Here is a 24,887-nt window from a genome sequence, read left to right as displayed (position 1 = left end):
CTGAATATTGCAGACAGCAGTATATAGGGGGTGGAATCCTGGCCCCGTTGAAATAAATGGGAAAACTTCTCATTAATTCAATGGAGACATGATTTCATCCAGGATATTCAAGACACTTTTGAATAAGAGGGAGAGAGAAACAAATGAAAAATAGGCAAAATAATTTCTCACATTTGGAATCACACATTGAGCAACACAGAATAAAACACTGCATGCAAGACATGTTAACAGAAATAGATTTGATAATGAAACCCATATTATAAAATCATCCCATATGTATATAAGGTGAGGAATCTAGGGTTTAAGAACTAAACAGTCAAAAACAGAAAAGCAATGAAAGCAAGAAATAAACTATATAAAACAATCTAAAATAATGATTTGACTATAAGTTTGTTAATATTTGGATATTTTCCTTTTTAATTCTCTTCAGTTTTGCTTGTTTAAAATTATTTCACATAATAAGAAAACCTTCCACAGAGATATTTTCCTTCTTTGAGTATACAAATGATAAAACTGTATTTATGTCCAATAATTGGTACTAATGAGATACAATATTAATATCATTGGGTGGAAAGATAGGAGAGAATATAAATAGAGCAGCAACCAAAGAAATCAAACATGGTTTAGAATTGTGTTTATGAAAAGTCTTCTCAGAAATAAAGCTGATGGTTTGCAATGGCAAGTGGTGGAAATGCTATGAACTGGCGTATATGAGTGATATGATATGAATGGTTTCCAAGCAGAAGAGTTCACTTCACTAATACAGCCAAATAACACAAAAGCAAAGCATGCTTTTAATTAAAAAAATGCATTAACTGTGTAATAGCCCCATGTTTACAATGTGCTCATCTGAGTACCTAGAGGTGGTTCTGGGGATATACCAATGCTCTGTAATAAAGCCTCTGTCTCTCTTCTTTTGCGATCTAGATCCGAATCTTCCTGAACTGGCTCTTTCTTTTGCTGCTGATCAGCCTGAATAAAAGATAATAAACAATTAGCTTGAATGACATACAATGCGGTTTCTTGAATAAGTGGGAGAAGAACATATATGCACCATGGTTCCTGGGCTATTAGGGAGTACTGTGACAGTCATGAAAATACACTTGGGAAGCTCATTTATACTGGATTTATAACAGGAGGACTCTGCCAGTGTTTGAGACTGGATTTAGCCAAAGGGATGTTTGCAGGAACCAGTACAGATTTATATGGAATATTTCTTAAGCTATGATTCAAATCTTTCCCCTATTACTTGTCGGATGCCATTGTACTGTAGAATACTGGGAGGTTAAGAGAGACCTTTGATCTTAATTCTGCATAAGAAGGCTGACATGTTACAGGGCTGGTCCACACTGGGGCATGGGATCGATCTAGAAAACGCAACTTCAGCTACGGGAATAGCGTAGCTGAAGTCGACGTTTCCTAGATCGAACTAAGTTTACTTACTGCTGGTCCACGCGGCGCAGGCAAGCTCCCCCGTTGACAGCGCTTCCTCCTCTCGGCGAGCAGGAGTTCCGCAGTCGATGGGGGAATGCTTCTGGGATCGATTTTTCGGTCCAGATGAGACGCAATAAATCGATCCCAGAAGATCGATCTCTACCCGCCGAATCAGGCAGGTAGTGTGGACCTAGCCACAGATAGAGACAGTCAAACTGAATTAACCCTGGTCTACACTACAGAATGACTTCAGTATAACTATGTTGCTCAGGAGTGTGAATAATCCACACCCCTGAGCGACATAGTTACACTGACCTAAGCGCTGGTGTGGACAGTGCTATGTCAGCAGGAGAGCTTCTCCCACCAACATAGCTACTGCCTCCTGTGGAGGTGGAGTTATTAAGCCAACAAGAGAGCTCTCGCCTGTCGGCTTAAAGCATCTTCACCAGAAGTGCTACAGCAGCAGAGCTTCATCAGTGCAGCTGCGCCGATGCAAATTTCTACTGTAGACATGCCCTTAGCTAAAATATGTACTGACCCTGACACACTTGAAAGTAATAAATAAATATGGCCGTGATTCTGTTCCCACTGAATTCAATGGGAAAACTTCCACTGACAGCAATGGGGCCTACATGAGGCTAAATGTTCTCCTTCCATGGGGAAAAAAACAATAGAAAGGGGAACAAGTGTTCATAACTCTTCAAGATCTGAGTTAGTGTCCATGGAATGCCCCCCTACAAACACACACACAAGCCTCGCTAGGGGAAAGAGCAGGAGAGAGGCAAGAGGTGGGGCTTTGAAATCTCCTGGTTCCTGATGTCTGCGAGAAGACATACAATCCATTGGCTTGGCTCCCTTCTTTCTCCATGTCTTGCTTAACTGACTGTTAATTAATACAGTGTGTTTAAAACCTCTTATGGAGTGGAGTAAGGTGGCTCTTTTTCCTTTCCCCTCCCTGACTGACTTTATGGACTGTTTATTGGTAATTGTACAAAACTGTATAAAATGAAAAAAATATTAAAAAAGACAACATGAATTGGAACTTTGATTTCTTGTATCGCATCAGATTCCATAGTAATTCTATGAAACACATGAACGATATTAAGGTGTCAGTTTAAAAGGAAACCAGTTATTAGTAAGGGATAACAGGTGCTTTAAACTACAGTAAGTGTTGACATTTGAAGGAAAAGAAACAATCACTTAATGCTTCTTTGACTTTGCATGAAAATGAATATCCTTTCCCTGTCAATTCTCACCTCTATTTCACTAAGTGACTGAATAAAAAGAAGCACAAATCCCTTAATGAAAAACCTAATGCATATTGTCAAGGACAAATAAACTAATATGTCAATCAAACTTTAATAGAGCTGAAAGATGCACTGATGCCAGGAGGCTAAAATGCAATTGCAATTATGTTTTATTTTAGTGGAGAATCATCACTGTAAATCTGTTACCTTAGCCAGCAATCAAGCCAGTCTTAAGAGTTAAAAAAAAAAACCCAAAACACTTATTTAAGTTGTAATGGGTCAAAAAAAAAAATTGAAGCCCTCTCCCCACACTAAAGGAATTCCCAGAAGAAAGCATTCCTGCAAATCTTATTCCTTTCTACATATGCATATCATGTTGTCCAAACTGCGGTCTGCTGACAACTTGAATATTCTGAAGGTGATTTTTATTTCAAACTTTCGTGGCTGAACATAAGCATTTTTATTTTAGGCTTAAAGCTGCTGTGGTTATGACGATCACTTCCTACATGACACCTGTCCTACGTAAACCATATTGGGATGCTAAACCTTGGACCTTTCTGTAGGCTTCTGATATTTTAATGAGTTTGTGCACATTTACCTCTTTCTTTTTCCTTTCTTCTTCCTTCCGTTTCTTCTCCTCTCTTATTTGTGCTAGGCGCTGCTTTTTGCGCTCGAGCTCAGCTTTTAAATCACTTTTGTCTGACATTTTGACTCTATTGAAAAATAAAATAAAAGTTATGGAAACTGAGAAAAATGGTCAGCATTAAACATTTTTTCTGTTTACTGAAAAATGTTACTTGATTGCATCAAAAATGATATTTGAGATTATTGTAAATGTATAGTTATATAAGCATCGATCCTTAGTACTACAGTGTAATATGGAAAATAATCTTTGTTAGAAACTTCCTATTTTAAGAGACCACCCCAAAATATCCCTGTGCTACCCCACCCTAGCCTCGCAAGGGTTAACTGTGCATTTCAGGCTGAGGAAGCCATGCCCCTTCACCTCTGCTGGGCATGCTCAGCCTGGAGGCAAGATATAAAAGGAAGCAGCCCAGCTCAGTGTGGGCAGGCTGCTGAAGGGAGAGAATGCAAACTGCAGGCTCTCTCCAGGGAGCTGCTACAAGCCCAGAGCCAAAGCACGCAAAGCACCAGATGGATTCCAGGCTGCCTGATGAACCCAGAGAGGATGCCGTACCATCAGGAGTTACACTGCCTGAGGACCCCAGAGACCTGTGGACCATCGCTGGCAAAGGCAGGGGAGGAAGCAGCCCAGGGGACTTAGACTTTGCTCCGGTGGGTGAACCAGGGAACCAGTCAGCATGTTTCGGGAGGAGACTTGGTGGCAAGTAACCCCACCACTGCCAGGGCCCTGGGCTGGGACTTGGAGGAGCAGGGAGGGCCCGAGTCCCCCTACCCTGAGTGCCACACACCCGCGAGTGACACTCCACTTCCCCAATGGGCCAATAGGCCACACAATCCCACAGAGGTGTGTGACTTTATTGACTCCGGCCATTAGGCCAGGCTGCCCAGAGTGGAAGGGTCACTCGATTGACTCTGGCCACTAGGCTGTACTACCACGTTTTATAGTAAGGGTCATCAGCATATGCCCTAATTGACTGCAGTACAGCCTCTTCCCTTTCTTTTACCACACGTGACCTGACACTCTGACGGGGTATACCTATCCCATAACACTGCCACAAACATTGGGTAAAACTAACTTTAATACAATGTACTAATGACCATTATTAGAAGGTCACCTTTGTGAAGCAACTGCTTTTTGCAAGTCCTTTAAATGGATGCTTTAAGGCCTGAAAAACTCCCACTGATTTCAATAAACTTTGGATTAGACACCAGGAGCTCAATCATCTTCCCATGGACCCCTGTTGTAAACTTCATACTTTGGTACAAGATCAGGCTCTAAATATTAATGTCAGCCTTATTTCTTTTGTGACCATTTTTATATTCTGAGGGTATATTGTTCCCCCTGTGCCAAGTAGCCAGACTGGGCACCAAGGATTTGCCAGGGGGTAGAGGTGAAAGTGAATCTTCTCCTGAGTGAAGTAATTGCACTTCTTGCAGAATGAAATTCACTCCCCCTTCTAAGGATTCATGCAAAGTCTTCGTAACAAATAAGCTCTCGCTGTTTTGAAAGTCTCCAGTCTCTGCAGTTATTTGACTGTGCCCCCAAAATCAGTATTATGTTTGTTTGTTTATTTTACAGATAGGTGACCTGTGACACAGATCATATCTCCCAAAAGACAAACTAATGCCAGACTTGTGCTCTAGCTGTTAAACCATACTATTACTTCACAAATCATTGACTTAACTCGCTGATTATTTACTCAGTCTGTAAAACCAGCTTCAGAACCGTTATGTACTATCATGTAATGGCATCAATAGGGATTTATTTGCTCAATAATACTTTACATAAAGATTCCTTCAGAGACACTAGCACAGAGTCTAGAGTAAAGAGCTAATTACATCCTTTTGTATTTTTAATTCATACCTCACTGACCACATACACATTACAGCTCAGAATCAATGTGGTCAATGCAAATGGCATGTACATGCAACAGAGGTCTATTGTCTGATGCCATGCATGGGAAATTTAAATGGGTGACTCTCCATTGATACTAATGACAGCTACATATAAATCAGTGCCTGCACTGACAGGAGATAACCTGTAAATCTGCATGCTAAAAAAGACATTTCAAGCTATCAAATTCTTGTGCTGTCACAAATTTCCCCCCTCAAAACAAGTAAAATGAGTCCATGATATAGCAGGTACTGACAGCAGAATTTCCTGGGAACCCCAAATACACAACTGAAATTCTTATGTTGTCCTTGAAGATATTTTTGTTTATGGAGGCAGAGGAGACAGAGAAATCCATGCAATACGGAGTAAATGCGTAAACTCAACAAATCTAGAGCAGTAGCAGAAAGAGCAGGATCAAGAGCATCTGCTTCAGCACAAACTGAGCTGAATATGGCAAGTCATGCAAGTTAATGCTCCTCAGGCTGAAGTCATACCCCAGCACAAACACACCAGCAGTTAAACGCCTCTTTGTCCAAGCCATACTTCAACACAGAATGTAGGGCTGAAGTTTGTGGGCTGCATCATGGCACAGTAGGTTTCAGGATTCTCAGGCTTCCCAGCCTACAGTGGTTCAGGGCCGCCCAGAGGATTCAAGGAGTCTGGGGTCTTCGGCCGCCGAATTGCCGCCGAAGACCTGTCACTTCGGCAGCGGGTCCCGTGGCGGAAGGACCCCCGACCGCGGGTCTTCGGGGCACTTCGGCGGTGGGTCCCGGAGCGGAAGGACCCCCCGCCGCAGAATTCCCGGAGCAGAAGAAGCTCCTTGGGCCTGGGCCCCGCGAGAGTTTTCCGGGGCCCTTGGAGCGAGTGAAGGACCCCATTCCAGGGGCCCCGAAAAACTCTCGTGGGGGCCCCTGCGGAGCTTGGGGCAAATTGTCCCACTTGCCCCCCCTCTGGGCAGCCCTGCAGTGGTTTCCTGGTTCATCCTCTACCAGCTCAGCGTAAATGTAGAAAACAGCAGTGGGACTATAACTATGGAAGATTCAATTAGCTAACAAGTTCTGGCCCATCTGGCTGCATAATTCTACACATGGTCATATTTTTTTGATAGCCAGCTGGATTACTCCTTCTGTCCTGGTTCCATTCATAAACATAAATGCATTATTCATTGTTTTCAGTTTGAGAAAAAGAAAACAAAACAGCCAGAACAACACTAGTCCACATAAATAGCACAAAGCAATATTACTTCAAGCAACAATAATAATTTCTGGGTGCCAATGAACCATGTGATCAGTCAATATAAAAGATGGGATATTTTGAACAGGCAAATGATTAGAAAAGAATATGGACTTTTTAATGATAATATCAGTATTACTCTGCCTTTAAAATCTGTGTTGGATTTGTGGGCCTTGCAATGATATGGTCTAAATCCTATTTGAAGTAATTTTCCTAATCTGTTGCACACATTTGAATGCTGATTATAGAGTTTCCCCTAGGAGCCCTTAGGACTAGATAAAGCTTTTTGCATCCTTTTAGTTCTGCAGTTTGGCAACAGGGAGTGGGATCCTATTTCTATGCAGAAAATATGCAAATTTGTTTTAAGGCTGACGACAGAAACCCTGAGGGCTTAACTTCCCTTTCAAGCTGTTTTTCAGATATCAATTGAATAGGTTTCCAAAAGCTGGTTCTTTTAATGTCAGGAAATAAAAATGACTTTTTCCATGATCTGAGCATCAGCTATTTAATCTTTCACCTGTTCCTTTATAACACTGCAAACCCCTCATTAAGAGACATAATATTCTATTACATATGTGTCTTTTTTAACACAGTGAACCTCACATACAGCAAAGATAATGCATTAAATTTCATCTGAGGAATGCTGCAAGAAGCCCTGCATTTCCCTCTTTAAATGATACAAGAGACTGAAATATTTATCTCTAGCTGCTGTCTTCCTATGCATATTACTGTAATTCTTTGATCTTCCAACTAGCTTACCAGGCTTCAAATGGCCAAGAAGTCTGCTGCTAGGATTTTAGAGCAAATCAAAAAGTCAGATTCCATTACCCCCTTGTTAGGACATCTGAGCCAGCCAGCAGACTGAGATAAAGCATTATGCTGGTATTGAATATATTGCTCTTTTTCAATCACTGTATGTGACACCAATTATTTAGTTGACATTGTTTATTAGCTCTATGAATAGAAAGCTTCGGATATTGGCTATTCTATGTGTCAAATGCATTACTATAGGAAAGTTATTTTAAAATGTATTTGCTTTTGAAATTCCCCACTATGCAGAGTGTCAGCACATGGCCTATGCACTGTTTATATCCCAACAGTGCACAGGAGCTTGCAACTGGCTTTAGAGCTGTTGGTGCCATATCAGGTACTTCTCAGGTACTTCTATGGCTCCCATCACTACAGTATCTGAGCACCTCACGCTCTTTAATGTCTTTAGCCTCACAACACCCCTGTAAGGTAGGGAATTGCCATTAATCCCATTTTACAGATGGGGGACTGAGGCATATGTCTACACTGCAAAATAAGACTCATGGCAGTAAGTCTCAGAGCCCCAGTCCAATGACTCAGGCTCACACTACAGAGCTAACAGTAGCAGTTAGCTCATTTCGATTCAGGCTGGAGCCTGGGCTCTGAGACCCACCGCCTCATCGGGTTTCAGAGCCCAGGTTCCAGTCCAAACCCAAACGCCTACACTGCTATCTCAGTCAAGCCTCGCTGCCCACGTGTGGCTGTACTCAGAGACTTGCCCAAGGACACAAGCAGCCTGTGATAGAGCAGGGAATTGAACATGGGTAATCATGTGTGGAAGATAAGATTGCTATGTATTCTTTGTCAACTTTTTCTTCTCCAGCTGTAATGTTTCCTGTTTCTTTTATTATTTAGTTGTAAAAATTTAGTGCAAAAGGATTGCTTTTACTTATGATTAGGGGTGGACGTGATTAGGATTCTGGACCTTTTCATAGTCTGACTCCACATTCAGCCACTTGTTAATGGGTCTCATTAGATGTGCCACAGTCTTATGTGCTATTTCCCACGGTGCTTCAACTGAGGCATCACAGAAATTGGCACAACAGCACAAGGGGCTTTCCTGGCATCTGAGAAGAACCAACTGCAAGTAAATATGCCAATCTAATTCCATGAGATATTAGAGATGGGAAATGGGCTCACAAAGTAACATCCAGTCCACAGGTTGGAAACCACTGGACTAGAGAACCAGTCCTATAGTCTGGGAACTCATTTCTTTTGTGTTCATTGTCTGTGTGTTTTTTCATCTCAATGATATTTGTTTTTGATTCACCATTTCCTTTTATGGCATGTGCAATTCTAGTCTATTCTACATAGATTCTTATACCACCCTCATCACAGTAGTAACTGAGTACCTTCCAGTAGTGTACTAAGAGACATGACTAACATCTGTCACGTGAGGTAATTTATTTCTTTGTTACTCCATCCACACTGTCCCAGTTTCAGGGAAATGGAACCTGTATTCCCTTTCCGTGGTTCCTCGAGAGCACCCGCTTAAGATTTCTAGCTCCCAGCCATCACCTCTCTTGCGTGGAGACCCACATCTCTCTCTCTCTCTCTCTCCTGACCAGGGAGTTTAAGGCTGCACAGCCCCCTGCCTTACACTGTGATATCCCCACCAAACCAATCTGCCTAAAGGCCAGTGCCTTTGATGTGTTTTCTCTCTGCAAACTATGAACAGTATATTGCCAGGAGTTAGGTTACCGCACAGCTCGTTCTAAGCAAGCACTTTTACTTTTAAGGTAAAAGCATTACAGAGAAAATGTATAAAAACAATAAAAATTCCTATCCACATGCTAAAAGCTTACCAGAGGTCACACATCAGTCTTACGGAGCCCTAGGAAGCCAAAGTCCTTCCAGCCCTTCCACAACGGTGGGAGCTCTTGGACAGAAGGTCCCGTCTATTTGCTGGACCAGAAAGTACAAGTCAGTTTAAATGCAGCCCTTTTAAGCTAAAAGGCCTTTCAATGTCTGTTGGTCTCTGGAAAACCCAGCGCAGGGGGTGGTACCTCTCTGGAATAGCTACAACCTGAGTAATTTAGTTTATTCACTCCCGACTGTTCTTAGTTCCTGGTAGAGCTGTGGCAACCTTCCTCCCATGGAGTTGCATACAATCCCTGTCCACAGTAATACATAAACCATTCATACAATTATACAATATAGTCCCCAAAGACATTATATGTGATTACAATATCTATACACACTATCTCAGTTTGCTACTTTCCTATCAAACTGTGGTTGAAAGCCAGACATAAACAAAAGCCCAGAAAATGCTCCATTTGACTCCAATTCCTGTGTCTACTATGTAAAGAATCTTCACATTCCTAACCTAATTCCAAGCAAGAGAAATGCTAGGAAAACAGCTGATAAAGAACAAGGTGCAGGCGGACATATTTTTCCTTGAAGAACTTATCCAAGAAATGCTTTTTGAGAACTTATGTCACAACCAGAGCCTGGGTGGTTTGATCTAGTGGTCAGAGCAGGAATCAGGCTGTGTCACATACCAGAAGGTCAAAGTCCAAGGCAAGCCTGAGGGCAAAACCAAGAGTCAGGCAGGGTCAGGTTACCAGAACAGTAGCAAGAGCAGGTATTGTAGGGGAAGCTGTCCAAAGCAGGGAGACTCCAACTGCATGGACAACTTCCTGTTCCTGTGCTGGGTTTATGTAGAAGCTGTGAACCAATCAGGACCCCCCCCCCCAAGTTCTGCCAATCAGATTCCAGGACTGGAGTCCTCTGTCAGGGTTCTGCTTTTATTCTGGCAGCACCCAGCAGGTCACTGGGTGCAGTTTGGAATGTTTTAGTGCCTAAGAGCCCCGCAGAGATGGGTTTAAGCCCTGTGGCCTCTGACATCATCCGCTCCCCAAGGGATGCCTTCAGCATGACATGGACCAGGCTTTTGGAGGTGATTCCTATGGAAAGCCCACACAAGTGCAGGAGTATGTACATTTTCTGCAGGCTCCCAGGTGCATTCCTCACGATCATACCCCTCCCAATCAACAAGATACCAGAGCCTGCCATATTTGTATTTTGAGTCCAGGATCTCATGAACCACATATTCTTTGTGCCCCTGTACCTGTACCAGTGGAGGAGGTGGCTGAGTCCTGTGATGGAAAGAGTTTTCTGTGTAGGGTTTCAAAAATGATACGTGAAACACTGGGTGAATCTTGGTTGAGTTCAAAAGTGACTGGATTAGCCTGTCACAGGATCTTAAAAGGCTAAGAAACCGAAAGTCCAGCTTGCGAGCAGGTCTGTCTATGCAGAGATGGTCTGTAGAGAGCCATACCTTTTGTTCCACTGCATAGGTGGGGCCTTGTTGTCGATGCTGGTCCGCATGCTGCTTATAGTTTGCTCTTGCCTTTGCCAGGTGCTTCTTCACTTCTTCCTAAGCCTGACAAATCCGCTGCACCCTGTCTGAGGCAGCCAAGTTGGGAGATGGTACAGGTAATTGCAGGCGGAACCAACCCATAATTGGAAAAAAGATGGGCTTTGACTTATAGATACATGGTCTGCATTTTTGTAGGGAAACTGCATAAGATAGAAGTAAGGACCAATTTTCCTCCTGATGATTAATGTAGCATCACAGATGCTGTTTGAGAATCTAGTTGGCCCTGTCTGCCTGGCCATTGGATTAGGGGTGATAAGTGGAGGAAAGACGTGCAGATTCCCACCAAGTGCAGGGCTTCGTGGCAGACCCAGGCCATGAATTGAAACCCCCGATCAGAGGTGATGCATTCTGGAAGGTCGTGGAAGTGGACTACTTGGCTAAACCATATCTGGGCTGTCTGCAGCAGAGGGGAGGCCTGACAAGGGATAAGTAGGTCATTTGGATAAAGTGGTCAATTACCATCAAACCTGTCTGACATTTGTTGGACTCTGGTCATTACAATCTTTCTAATTTTGCCCCTCCATGCTTACAATAAAATCTACAGAAATGTCTGCCCAGTGTCAAGATGGGGTGTCCAAGGGCAGAATGAGATTACTGGGCTTGTGGCTTGGGATCTTGGCACAGGCATAAACATTGCAGGAACAATTAATATGGTCAGCCGCATCCAGGGTCACCAAAAGGAGTGGGATATTAATCTTTGGATCTTGAAGTACCCCAACTGTCCTGCTAGGAGAAAATCATGGCATAGTTGCAGAACTGCAACCCTTGCGGGTCCTGGGAGCACATTGATGTGGTCCTTTACATACATGATACCTTCCCAGGAGTCATATGGTTACTTATCTATAATAGTTTGTTAATCAGGCAGAATTTCTGAAGCAGAGACAGAACGTATCAATCTGCGTATATCCTGGTGATGAGCTGCACTGAGAAAGCTAAAGTTTGAGAGAATGAGGGTTGGTTCCTGGCTCAGGTCTCATTGATTGGTACTGTATATTCAGGACAGGGAATCCACCTTGCCATTTTTTGATCCGGGGTTGTATGTGATAATGAAATTGAATTGTGAGAAAAATAGGGCCCACTGAAGCTGCCATTGGTTTAAAGCTTTTGCCCTACATAGGTAGTCCAGGTTTTCATGGTCAATGAATACCTGGACTGGGTGATGAGCTCATTCCAGGTAGTGCCACCATTCTGCAGAGATAGTTTTTATCATCAGGAATTCCTTTTCAAGTATTTTGTAGTTCAGCTCTGAGGAAGTCAGATTCCTTGAGTAAGAAGTGCATAGGTGTAATACTTGTTTGGGACCAATTTGCTGGGAGAGGACAGCCCCAATCACCACACTGGAGGCATCAGCTACTACTAGTGAAGGCTTGCATGACATCATGGTGAGCCAATATGGGTGCCATAGTAAAGGATGCCTGCCCCACTCCTGCCAGCAGCAACACTGGCTGCCCTGCCTACGCAATGCTAAGTGACCTCTTTGCAGTGCCAGAGCATTAAGGGTCCCTTGGGATCATACGCAAGAGTAGTCAGCAGTCAAAAGGAACTGCATCTACCATATGATCCCCTGCATTATAAGTTATTGACATTAATCAAATAAGAACAATAATATTGTAAACCAGCTGGTGTGTGTGTGTTTGGCCTGAGTCCTAGTTCAATGCCCTGTCCACAAAACCATCTTTCTTCCAACTGGGTATCTGAAAAGCAAATAGATTCCAGTTACATGGATAACTTCCTATTCCTGTGTTGGGTTTATGTAGATGATGTGAACCAATCAGGACCCCCAGCATTTTGCCAATCAGATTTCAGGACTGGAGTCCTGTGTCAGGGTTCAGCTTCTATTCTGGAAACTGCTAAGAGGTCACTGGGTGGCAGGTTGGAACTTACTAGCGTATAAGAGCCCTGAAGAGCTGTGTTCAAGATGTGTGTTCTCTGACAACTTATTAGAGTTTGATTTAAGGATATTTATTTTATATTGTGACACCTTGACAATTTGTGTTTTACTGGTTATAAAGTTTTAACTTTTGAATTCCTGTGTTTACTGTCATTAAATAATTATCATCTGACCTGCCTTATTTTCTGACCCCCTCCCACACTATTTCCCGCAACTGTGAAAATTTAAATTGATAATAATAAAAAATGCTTACAAATAAAGATTGATGTTATCAATTGAAATTATTTAAAAAAAAAAAAAAAAAAAAAGAATTCTGCCAAGCTTAATGATATCAAATAACAAGCACAACAACTGTGGCAAACATTCCAACTACCTCTGTTTCTGATCTGTGATTTATAGTAGGTACGATGAAATCATAGGAAAAGTTTGGTTTTTTACAAAGAGCATGTCTTATTTTAGGAACATAAGAATGGCCACACTGTCAGACCAATGGTCCATTTAACCCAGTATCCTGTCTTCCGACAGTGGCCAATGCCAGGTGCCCCAAAGGGAATGAACAGAACAGGTAATCATCAAGTGATCAATCCTCTGTCGCTCATTCCCAGCTTCTAGCAAACAGATGCCAGAGACACCATCCCTGCCCATCCTGGCTAATAGCCATTGACGGACTTATCTGCCATGAATTTATCTAGTTCTTCTTTGACCCCGTTATAATCTTGGCCCTCACAACATCCTCTAGCAAAGAGTTCCACAGGTTGACTGTGCAATGTGTGAAGAAATACTTCCTTTTGTTTGTTTTTAACCGGCTGCCTATTAATTTCATTTGGTGACCCCTAGTTCTTGTGTTATGAGAAGGAGTAAATAACACTTCCTTATTTACTTTCTCCACACCAATCATGATTTTATAGACCTCTATCATATCCCCCCTTACTTGTCTCTTTTCCAAGCTGAAAAGTCCCAGTCCTATTAATCTCTCCTTACACGGAAGCTGTTACCCCTAATTATTTTTGTTGCCCAAATGAGAAAAATTAAGTCTCAAAAATGATGCCAATTGATTGGTACATAGAAATGGGAGACCATGTTTTGACTTCATCTATACCAATGCAATCCCGTTGACTTCACTGAAGCCTCATTTGCATTCATGTGAGATTCAGGAAAGAACTTTGTTTAGTTGAAAGATTATAAAAACAATACTGAGGGGATTTGGTCCTTATTCTTTTATCTGTGAGATTAATACTAATATGTGGATTATAATTATAGATAATAGTTCTGGTTTCAATGGTTCACCTTGTTGGTGGCATGCAGAATTTCTTTCTATATTTGTTTTCTTCTTTGTCTTCATATGCATTTTATTTAATACAAATATTTTAAATAAGAAAAAATAATAATCACACAGCTATAGTAAACTGTAAAGAAAGGATCACTTATAAGGTCATGTCTACACTACCACTTTTGTCGGTATAACTTATGTCACTCAGGAATGTGAAAAAACCACCCCTCTGAGCGACATAAGTTACACCAACAGAAGCACCAGTGTGGACAGTGCGATGACGGTGGGAGAGTTTCTCATGGAGGTGGTTTTATTATGTCAATGGCAGAGTTCTCTCTTGTCGGCACAGAGTGGCTACATGAGCGATCTTGCAGTGGTGAAGTTGCGTCGGTACAGCTGTGCCGCTGTAAGCTCACTAGTGTAGGCATGGCCCAAGACTCAAAGTGCATTAGCTAAAAAACTGCAATGTTTCTATCATTTTAGTCTTTATCAATTACAGGAAATACAATTATCCTTCTCTTTTCAATTCTTCTGTGCTTAGACTGGTGAGATAAAACTAAATGGGCTTTAATTTATAATTACCAGGCCTAAATGGTAAATATAAAATAATACAGAATTTACATAATGTGTTCCAAGGCATTTGAACAGGCCGAATAAGGGTAAAAAATATAGACTCTCTTCTGTTTTCTCACTATTAAAGTAATCAACTTTCCCCAAAGAAGAAAATACTGCGGGAAATAATGGGACAGTTTTCCCATGGGCTCGCTCAGCACAAATGCAGAACGGCATCACTGTTTTTTTGTCTTCATTACAATACCTTCTGATCCCATCAGCACATTTTTTTTATTATTATTCTGGAGATAGTGAAAGGCAGGGATACAACATTCACAAGCTTTGCCAAGTGCAGCAGATTATGCACTTGAATAGATAACTGCACGCTTGGGGATAGGATTAGGTCAAATTTCTCATTTAGTTCCAAAAGGTTAAAGATTTTTAAGATACTCTGTTAATACTCCAGGCATTGCATGCAACACTAACTACATTTTCTTTAGCTTGGTTGTTGTAAGGGGTATTTTTGTCCATGTGCAGTATGGGAAGAATAGGTTGACAGTCTGTGAACAAATCATTAGTACTCACAGTTAATTTTTGTATATTTATTTAAAACCAAATTACAATATTCTTACTCACACTGAGTAGTCCCTTAGTCCACAAGTAGCCTGATTGACTTTAATGGGACTACTCATGGTAAGTGGTATTACTGCACATGCCTGAGGACATCACACTGTGGCCCTTAATTGTAATTCTGATATCCTATCTCTGAAAAGCAATATTTTTATATTATTGGAATAATATAATAATAAGATTTTGCACAACTTAAACCCACATATTTGGGGCCCAGTACTACAAATGTCTAAGCACATGAGTAATTTTATTCATAAAACTAAATGAAACAACCATGCATGGATAAAGTTTGCAGGATCAGGGCCTTAAAGTGTAAGTGTAAATTTTGTAGTAAGCTCTCTTAATATGTAATATTTTCTTAAAGATTTGGAAGAGTTACTTTGGGTTTACACAGTTGTAATACAGTTTTCAAACTTCTGTATACAATTTTTTTAATTGTATCTGTATGCATTTTTAATTCCCAAATCACACAGATTTTGTACATTTAAACATCCAGAAACATTTTTTTCTCTCCAACATTTGAAATGTTTCATCTGTCTATCTCTAAATGTAGTTGGGTGAATAAATGGGACCCTTTTTTCCATCTAAATCCTTAATTTTAGGGTTATATTAAAAATACTTTTTGGTTCAGGACCAGCCAAACATGCAACTGAAAGCAAATTGACCAAATAAAAAAAAAAAAAATCAACATCCCATATAACTTTGAACACTTCAACAAATTAAAATGATGGCCCTTTTATATTGCTTATGGACAAGCTAACACGGATTATCTGACAAGTTCCTGGAATGAACTGCAGACAATTTTTTATTTCAGAAGGTGGAGACAGCAAGTAGAGGGAGAGGCTGTTCTAGATTTGATTTTGACAAATAGGGAGGAACTGGTTGAGAACTTGAAAGTGGAAGGCAGCTTGGGTGAAAGTGATCATGAAATGATAGCGTTCATGATTCTAAGGAATGGTAGGAGGGAGAACAGCAAAATGAAGACCCTGGATTTCAAGAAGGCAGACTTCAGCAAACTCAGGGAGCTGGTAGTTAAGATCCCATGGGAAGCAAATCTAAGGGGAAAAACAGTTCAAGAAAGTTGGCATTTTTTAGAGACATTATTAAGGGCAAAAGAGCAAACTAGCCCAATGTGTAGGAAAGTTCGGAAGGTGAAAAATTATTCTCATTAACCTCTGAAGATAGGACAAGAAGCAATGGGCTTAAATTGCAGCAAGGGAGGTTTAGGCTGGACATTAGGAAAAAACATCCTAACTGTCAGGGTAGTTAATCACTGGAACAAAATTGCCCAGGGAGGTTGTGGAACCTCCATCATTGGAGGTTTTTAAGAACAGGTTAGACAAACACCTGTCAGGAATGGTCTAGTTATTATGTAGTCCTGCCTTGAGTGCAGGGGACTGGACTAGATGACTTACTGAGGTCCCTTCCAGTCCTACACTTCTAGGACTCTTGTGCATGTAATACATATTGTAAAACCAGGCCTATGCGTTTAGATAAGGCACTAACTTTGTTTTGTTAGTGTTGTGAGAAGTGCAGTGGAAAATCTTTCCAGTACATTACTGTTACGAATAAAGAGACAGAAGTACATAGTCCTATATATCACTATAGCACAGAGCAATGCACTTAAAAAAATGTGGAATGACACATTCTAACATACCGGTAATCCTGCTGTATTCATTAGATGTTACACGAGGAATAGTTTCGGTTGTGTTTGCCCCCAATTAACAACTGAACTGATAAATGTGAGAAAGACCCAAAGAAACATGGAGAGAGGGAAGAGATGTGGGAGGAGGATTGGGAAACACAAAGCAGTGTTCCTAAAAATGTCTCCATATAATTGTTTACTAGTGAGTGATGCTGATGAAACCACTCACTTTACTAATTTAAACATTAATTATTCTACTAGCCAAACTGGGGCATTTAGACAGTGCCGAGGGAAGAAGAAGTGACATGGAGCAGCACCAGGACTTCAGGGAGGGATTATATCTCAGGAGGATGCAGCCTATTCTCTCCAGGCCCATGGAGCCAATATGCAGGCACAGGCCCAGTGTAAAATAGGGTAAAAAGGTACATTTGCTCTGTGATTAACTGCTGGGACTCAAGAGTCATCTGAACATTGATTATTCATCAGATAATGCAATTATATGTATGTAGGGCAAAACACAGCTGTTAATGGGCTTTGGATCAGGCCCAGTGTAAGTCAGTGGAAAGACTTCTATTGACTTCAATAGGATTTGGATCAGGCCTATACTTTCAAATAGTGTGCGTAGTTGGTTGCCTGTACCACTGTTGGTGTCACTAGGCATCACCCTAGGTAACTTTGGGGGGGGGGTGGAAGACCACGAGAGTCAATGAAGCCCCCCCGCTCTAGGTCAAAGTGAACCAAAGCCCCTCCATGTTAAACTTTACTAACCTCACAGGCCAGCAGCTGGAAAGTGGTAGTGATAAGGGGAACCTACATGCTTCTAGCTAAAGGACAAGATAACTTGCAGAAGGGAACATTGTGAACAAGCTACACAGCCAAGGTCATTTAATGTAACTGCTACAGGGGGAGGAAGGGAGGGAGGTAGGGAAGGAAGAGGGGGAGGAGAAGGGAAGAATAAGAAGGGAAAAACTACTTGTATCAGTGCACTTGATTTGTGACATGCTGGTCTCCTAGTGCCTATTCAGAGCTCTTGAATAAACTTTGTCTGCTTCTCCACCCTGGTGTATTCATTGGCGCGAAGCACACCGGGCAACGAACCCCACTGTTGCCCTCCTCGGGCCCTCTGTGCCGGCAACACCACGCTGTGAGCTTGACTGTGCCCTCACTGAAGTCAGTGAGAAACTCTCATTGCCTTCACTTAGGGCAGGACTTGGCCCTATGCCCTTAGTCATTGCAGTAATTTAAACACTGTTCCATGGTGTATTATCATCCCAGAAAATGATTTCCAGAAACTTTGCCACTCCTGCACTGGGCCCTCTCTTACTGTAATGTTTACTGTAACCAAGCCTTTTTTACCATGTTTTGTGTATACTATTGAGGCAAAAAGCTTCCCATGCACTTACTGTTGAGAAAACTGGCTTTAGATCCCAGTATGTAATCCCATGAATTAATAGGGAAACAAATGGATGTGTTTGTAGAGGAGTTCCATAAGGATCAGTTCACAGCCCACTGCTATTCATTGTTTTTATCAATGGTTGGGAAGAAAATATAAAATCATTGCTGATAAACTTAGCAGATGGAACAGAGGTTGATGAAGTGGTAAATGAAAACAGGTCACTTACAGAGAGTGATCTGGATCACTTGGTCAGCAGGCCCAATCACACAAAATATGTTTTAATACAGCCAAATACAAAGTCAGACATCTAGGAATAAAGACTGTAGGTCACTCTTACAGGATCGGGGGACTGTACCCTGGAAAGCAATGACCAAAAAGAACTTAGGAATCATGGTAGATAGTCAAATGAACATCAGCTCCCAGTGAAATGTTGTGTGGCAAAAAGAGCTAACACAATCCTTAGATGTATAAATAGGGAACTGTCGAGTAGCAGTAGGACTTAGATTGGTCCAGAATGGCGTATCAGCTGCCATCTTGTTTTTCAGAATCTCAGATTTTTTATTTATTTGTTTGTTTTTAAAGCAAGACCATGTCTACACTACAAACTACTGCTGGTATAGCTCTGTCAGTCAGGGGTTGAAGAGCTTTGGTCCCTCACCAACACAGCTATGCCAGCAGAAGGGTCTGGAAAAGCCCATTTTTTGCTAATATAAGCTGTATCCACACTAGGACTTCTTTGCCAATAGAGTACACCAGTATACCTATACCAGAAAAAGTGCTCCCAGTGGAGATGATGGTACCTCTTGATGGTGGGGTTGGGGGGAGCACATGACCACCCCACACATCGCCTCTGGGGAAAGTTGAAATTTGCCTGCTGACTTTGGCTGGACTTTTGCTGGCAGCCAGAGAAGAGCCATTCACAGGTGAGAAGGCCCATCCCACAGGATGCCTGGCCAGTGGACTAGCTGCAGGAGGAGGGTGAGGCTGCGGTTGGGAGCTGTTTTGCCTGAGAGGGTGAGCCTGGGAGCATCGTGGAAGAGAGCCCAGCCCAGGGATCGAGATGAGGAGGAGGGGAGCTCAGCGCAGACTGCGGTCCCATTAGACCAGCTGTTTCACATCCCAATGGAGAATGCAGATGGGGAAGGCACTTGGTTGTTAGGAGGTAAGCAGGCTAAACCCACCCAGCCCACTGCATCTACAGGTGGCAGGGGACTGGGTAGGCTATGCCCAGCAACATCAACACTTCAGTGAGTAGGGTCAAATGGAAGGCAGATATCTGGCGGGGGGAGGGGAAAGTATCCCTGCGTGGCCCCTCCACGTGCTGCTTCTAGCTCCTAGTGTAGACCTTGGCGAAGTTTCCAGCCCTCATGTTTGCAAAGAAAACCTTGAAAATGTAAAAAGAGTGCTGGCCTGCCTGCATCTGCAGAGAGCCTGAAACAATAGATCAGTGAGGGGTGAACTGCTCCATTCATGTCAGTGGGTGTTACCTTAAAATGTCAATGATGATATTTCAAATGTCAACATCTCCTTCCGGGCTCAGCAAAGCACGCAAGGAAGAAGAGAAAGGATCATATTATGAAGATCTATACAATCTACTCTGAGAGTAGCAGCAGCTCATTTTGGCACCACAAGTAAGTGACATTGGGAGATACCTCACTAATGTTTTTCCTCAGTCAAGCAGGAGCCACCACAAGGAATGCACACCCAAGGAGCCCAGCAGAGCCCATAAGACTATTGAAACCCCTGTGACAGGGAGCCCGTAGTTTGAACATCTACATAATCTCCTCAGAGGAGTAGCTCATTTTCATGTCTCAAGTGGGTGGAGCATATATTGCAGCTGGAGCTTGGAAGAGTAATACTAGCATCCCCTCCCCGCACAGTTCCCCCCTACTATATTGCACTGGTGAGCCCACTACTCTAATACTGTGTCCAATTCTGATATCCACACTTTAAAAAGAATGTTGCAAAATGTGAGAGTTCAGAAAAGAGACAAGAATGTTTCCAGATCTGGAAACAATCTCTTACAACAAAAGAGTTAAGGAGCTCAATCTATTTAACTGAAGACAAGGTAAAAAGGTTACTTGAACTTGATCTAGGGTTACCTACTCTAAAGATATCTGATAAAAGAAGGCTTTTCAATCTATGATACAAGACATGATGAGATCCAATGGCTGGAAGCTGAAGATAGAAAAAAAAAATCACATTGGAAATAAAACAAAAAATGTTTCACCATTGGAACATACTACTAAGGGATGGGGTAGATTGCCCCCTCTCGCTGATAGAAGAAGAAAGGAGTTCAGACCCTTAACTGCAACACCCAGAGATTGAAAGGAGAGAAAAGGGTATTTGGTTGAGTGCACTTTGCCTACACCTTTACCACCCAGCCACCGTCTGCTCTTCATGCGGGATAGAGTCTGGAGGAAACCAGCTGGTTCCACTCTGTGCTTCTCCCTCCACTCCAGAGTCAGGGCCCCACAGAGCCCTCCTGGGGCATTTATGTGGGTTGGGGGGAAGAGGAAGGGAATGTGTCACAGAGGTAGAACTCCCCTGAGGAGTGCATGTGGAGAGGGGAAGAATGAGACAAGAAGTTTGGATTTTAACTGGCGAAAAATGCATGCAATGTGGACAGCCTCATGATCCAGTGGTAACATGGTTCCCTTGGGAGCACTGCAGAGGCTCCCTGAGGCAGAATTTCAACCCTGGGGGGAGTTGACACTCCAAATTGTGGTTAAGCAACCCTCTTGCTGAGGCTCAGAGGAACACGGATGAGCTTTATCACTCCCCATTAAGTTGGGGGATGGGGCCCTGTCTGGACTTCTGAGCACATAAAAGGAGTGAAAAGGAAGGAAGGAAGGAAGGAAGAGATTTGGAAGGAGCCTCCCCCAGAAGGAAAACACCTCATTTTCTTAAAAAGGTGACATGTTAGAAACAGCAAGATACGGTACATCAGTGAAAGATGATAGAATTCCATCCAGAAGATTTGGTAACATTCTCAGCCTCAGAAAGCTGTGCGATTCACCCCCCCCCCCCCAATAGCATTTTGCTGAATTGCATTGTTGAAAGTTTGGCACATTTTATAGGTAATTTTATTTCCTCATACAAAAAAGGAGATCAAGACAAAAATTATGTCAAGATAAATTACCAGGTGCAAGTGTCCAAAGCCCAGAACACATCAGGCCTTTCCACTTCATCCCTAGTATTCATTAGGTTACGGTGTTTTAGTCTGTTTAGATTATATAGGACATAAGTATTTAAGGTAGAGTAATGTACCCTGTATTAACACTCACGTGAGCAATCATATGCTACTTCAGTCTGGTTTTCCACACAGGATCTTAAAAGTGATTCTGGTAAGTGGCAGTAGAACCAAGGTTCAGGGAAATAATTGCTTTCACGCCAGGACAAGGCCTGTGACAATTTAAAAGTATGGCTTTTGATCTGTGTAATGCATCAGACACATTTGAGAGGCTTCTGGACAGGGTAGTGCATGGCATATTTATTATACCTATGCTATTCCAAACAATAATATATATATGAGGGGGATGGGGCTTATGCTGCCTGCTGATCTTGGGAATTCCCAGGTAGGGACAGACATAACTATAAAAACATAAATATTGAGAAATTGATTTAAGCTCACTAATCATAGGAAAATGGCCTCTCATTCCATCCTTTACTAACCTGGTGTCACAGGGCCTCCTTGGTCCTGCTTCTGTCTCCATCTACAAAACCATGCAGAGACCCTTGTGCTGGTTCTCTCTGCAGTTTATTTATAATGGAGTCCCACCACCTTCACAGCATACCTACCACCTTCACAAGCAAAGGGAGTGCCATCTCTCTGACTGCCTGCTTTCCCCTTTTCACTGCCTTCCTAGACCTATTTGTGGGATCTGGCTAATGGCTTAATTAGCCTTTCTGCCCTGCCCTACCCATACATTAGGCACAGGTCTGGCTCCTTAGCTACAAGCTGCTATGCCTGACTGTAGCTCCTGTGAGCAGAGTGTTGACTCAGGGTTTCCTACCTAGCACTCTGTCACACCCTGTTGTGAAACTAGCTATAGCAGAAGACTGAATGCTAATTCTGTTTGCTTTGGTGGATTTAAGTAAACCTGTTGTTCCTTTTATTAAACAGGAAATTAAACATAGGAACCTGTTTTTATTTAACCTCTGGAGAAACAAACCAAGTTATTCCAAGCACCATATCCTCTCCTCTCCACCCAGCCCAGCGTAGTAGGAGGCACCTGCTCTGACGATGCACTGATATGAGTGGGTATTGCTGTAAACTGGGACAAGAATAGGGAGGCAGGTATGTGTCGGGGCTAATAATTCCAACCCTAGGCAAAGTTTTTGAGAGGGAGTGAGTGAGAGACAGAGCGCGCAAAGCTGGAAAAGCTCTCTGAGGCCAGCTAGTCCATCCCCTTGCTAGCAGGACTGATCCCTCTACAGCCCAGGACCAGTCTAGTTGTAAATGTGGGAGAGCCCAGTAACTCCCCCGATGCACACGCTCTCCTGGTCTTTGTCCAGATGGGGAGAGCACCCTCAGATTTAGAGGAGCGCTACAATCACCAGACCACTTTGTATCCCGTCAGCAACCGCAGAGGGATCCCGAGCAGTTTCCAGGTTAGGGGCATTTTCAGTGCCTTTCCCCTCCTCCCCCCGTTTCTTTGCGTGCAGGCTAGATGCTTTTTATTTTAGTTGTAGGAAAGATGATCAAAGGGGGAGACTCAGCATTTCTCATCCCCGTTGCGGCTGCAGCCCGGACCCTTCCATGCTTTTAAGCCCTGCATCCCGGGAGCACGGCTTCCCCATCCCACAGCGCAAGTGTTGGGGCCGGTGATGCTGCCAGTGGTACCCCAAGGGACGCGCGCGCACACCCAGGCTTTACCTTGCTGTGCTCCCCGCCAGCTGTCGAATGGGCTTCCGGCTGTGCGCAGCCCTCCCCCGGCCCCGGGCAGCAGGGAGGAAGGCGGTGGACAGAGCACGGCGTTCACAGGCTGAATCCCAAATGGCTGCTGCTGCTGCTGCGATTTGTTGTGGTGCCCCTTACTGCAGCAGGTTCGCTGCTCCTGCGGCTGGGAGAATGTGCTGCCTCACGCTGGCCAGGCTCCTCCCGGGCACAGCCGCTTCCCTCCTCCTCCTCGCCCCTGGCGCTGACATCTCCCCGCCTCTCTGCAGCCCAGCCCCGCGCATCTTCAGCGAGAGAGGCGGAGAGAGACAGCCCCTCCCCCGCGAGACACTCCCTGGGGGGGTAGTTATCCGTGCCAGGCCCTGGCGCGGGGACCCAGCGGCCGAAAGGGAGCGTAGCAGGTGTCACGTTCAGTTATTGGACTGTGACACAGAAGCATCAGGGTCACGCTCAAGTCTGTGGCACAAGACACATCCAGGCTGTGACATAAACACCTCGTCTGCAGCGTGGGTGGGAAGGCCGCACATCCATCCCTGGCAATCCACGTCTGTGACAGACACCAGGGATATGCTCCATTTCAAAGTAGGAGAGTTTGGCCACACCCTGTCTGTATCACAGGGAAGGGCCACATCTAGTCAGTAACACCAAAAATTACAGGCAACTCCAAAGAACATACAATGTTCGCCCCACAATACAAAGGCACGAGGGCAAGCAGTGCAGAAGAATTTGCCACATCTGGCAGGCAGCTCAGATCCCAGTAAAAAGGCATCAGAGGCTCATGCCACATCCAGTTCAATCACACTCAGCTGGGCTGCACTGAATCACAGACCTCACTCCAAAAACAAAGAGCTTTGCAGGGTAGGTGAGTTGCTATTAAGGACTCAGTGGTCCCCAATTCAATTGGAGGCAAGGTAGCAAATATCCCCCACCCCACGGATTCTCTCTTTTCTTTAAGTTTCCCTAGTAGTTGTTCTGCCATTGACAGGAGTACACAGAAAGAGGCTTGAACCAAGATTGGGCTTTTGCTGTCATGCAGCGTTCCTGAATTGATGAAGTCAGACCATTTTACCATGATACCCTCTCTGCTTCTGCTATCTACTATTATTGTTATTATGGTAGCACTCAAAATGTTAGACACTTGTCCAGGGCCGGTGCAACCATTTAGGCAAACTAGGCAGCTGCCTAGTGGTTGGGGGCACCTAAAAGCCCGCTCAGGTGAGGAGGTGGAGTGGAGGTGAGCTGGGGTGGGGGGGGAGGAGTGCGGGGAGGGGCACCTGCAGTAACGGGGGGGGGGCGCACAGGGGAACCGCTCCCCGCCCCAGGTCACCTCCATTCTGCCTCCTCCACTGAGCACACAGCCCCCGCTCTAAGTCTCCTCCAATTGGCACCGCAAGACTGCGAGGGGAGAATTAGAGCGGTGCTGGCCTGCTCAGCGGAGGAGGCGGAGCCGAGGCGGGCTCCCCAGGCAGGGTTAGCTGCCGCGGGGGGGCTCCCCGGGTGGGGGGCTGGGTTAACTGCCGCGGGGGGGGGCACAAGGTGGAAGTTTCGCCTAGGCCCTGCACTTGTCAAAAACAGAGGAAGACCAAGTCCATGCTCTGACCTTACAGGTCAAAGATGTAGTATTTAGCAACACTTTACTGGCCATTTCAAAGGACACATGATACATTATTATCCTAAATGCCATTATATTTTTATTATGTTTTTGTTACAAACTAATGCAATTCCATGTTTCAGTAATTGCTCACACCACACTTCTGTAAAACCACAGTACACCATCAATCCAAGCCACAGAGATGCACTTTTGATATATGCTATATTCAAATCTTTGGCATAGGGACATATGCTACATCCAGGTCAATTGGCATGGGAATAGATTACATCAAGTCTATAGCTTCATTGTTAGATGATACCTACTCTTTTCAAAGGATAAAGATGTCAGAGAATGCGATGTCAAAAGA

General features: G+C 43.6%; 1 protein-coding gene across 3 annotated transcripts in view; it reads right to left on the bottom strand.

The window, feature by feature from the left end:
• Positions 1 to 23,448, bottom strand: part of DYNC1I1 (dynein cytoplasmic 1 intermediate chain 1) — a 245,094-nt gene extending 221,646 nt beyond the window's left edge. The window contains exons 1-3 of one of the 3 annotated variants that reach the window (XM_034760492.1): positions 22,909 to 23,448; positions 3,280 to 3,394; positions 858 to 972 (exon numbers count right to left, since the gene is read on the bottom strand). In XM_034760492.1, coding sequence (XP_034616383.1) covers positions 858 to 972; positions 3,280 to 3,387 — 223 coding nt within the window. In that variant the 5' untranslated portion in view covers positions 3,388 to 3,394; positions 22,909 to 23,448. The remainder of the gene's footprint in view (positions 1 to 857; positions 973 to 3,279; positions 3,395 to 22,908) is intronic. The other 2 variants (XM_034760494.1, XM_034760493.1) reach the window with 2 other exon arrangements.
• Positions 23,449 to 24,887: the final 1,439 nt, after the last annotated feature.

The sequence above is a fragment of the Trachemys scripta genome, chromosome 2 (genome assembly GCF_013100865.1).
Source record: "Trachemys scripta elegans isolate TJP31775 chromosome 2, CAS_Tse_1.0, whole genome shotgun sequence".
In the NCBI taxonomy this organism is placed as follows: Eukaryota; Metazoa; Chordata; order Testudines; family Emydidae; genus Trachemys; species Trachemys scripta.
Note: the sequence above shows the minus strand (reverse complement) of the source record. Positions and strands in the feature narration are given on the sequence as shown.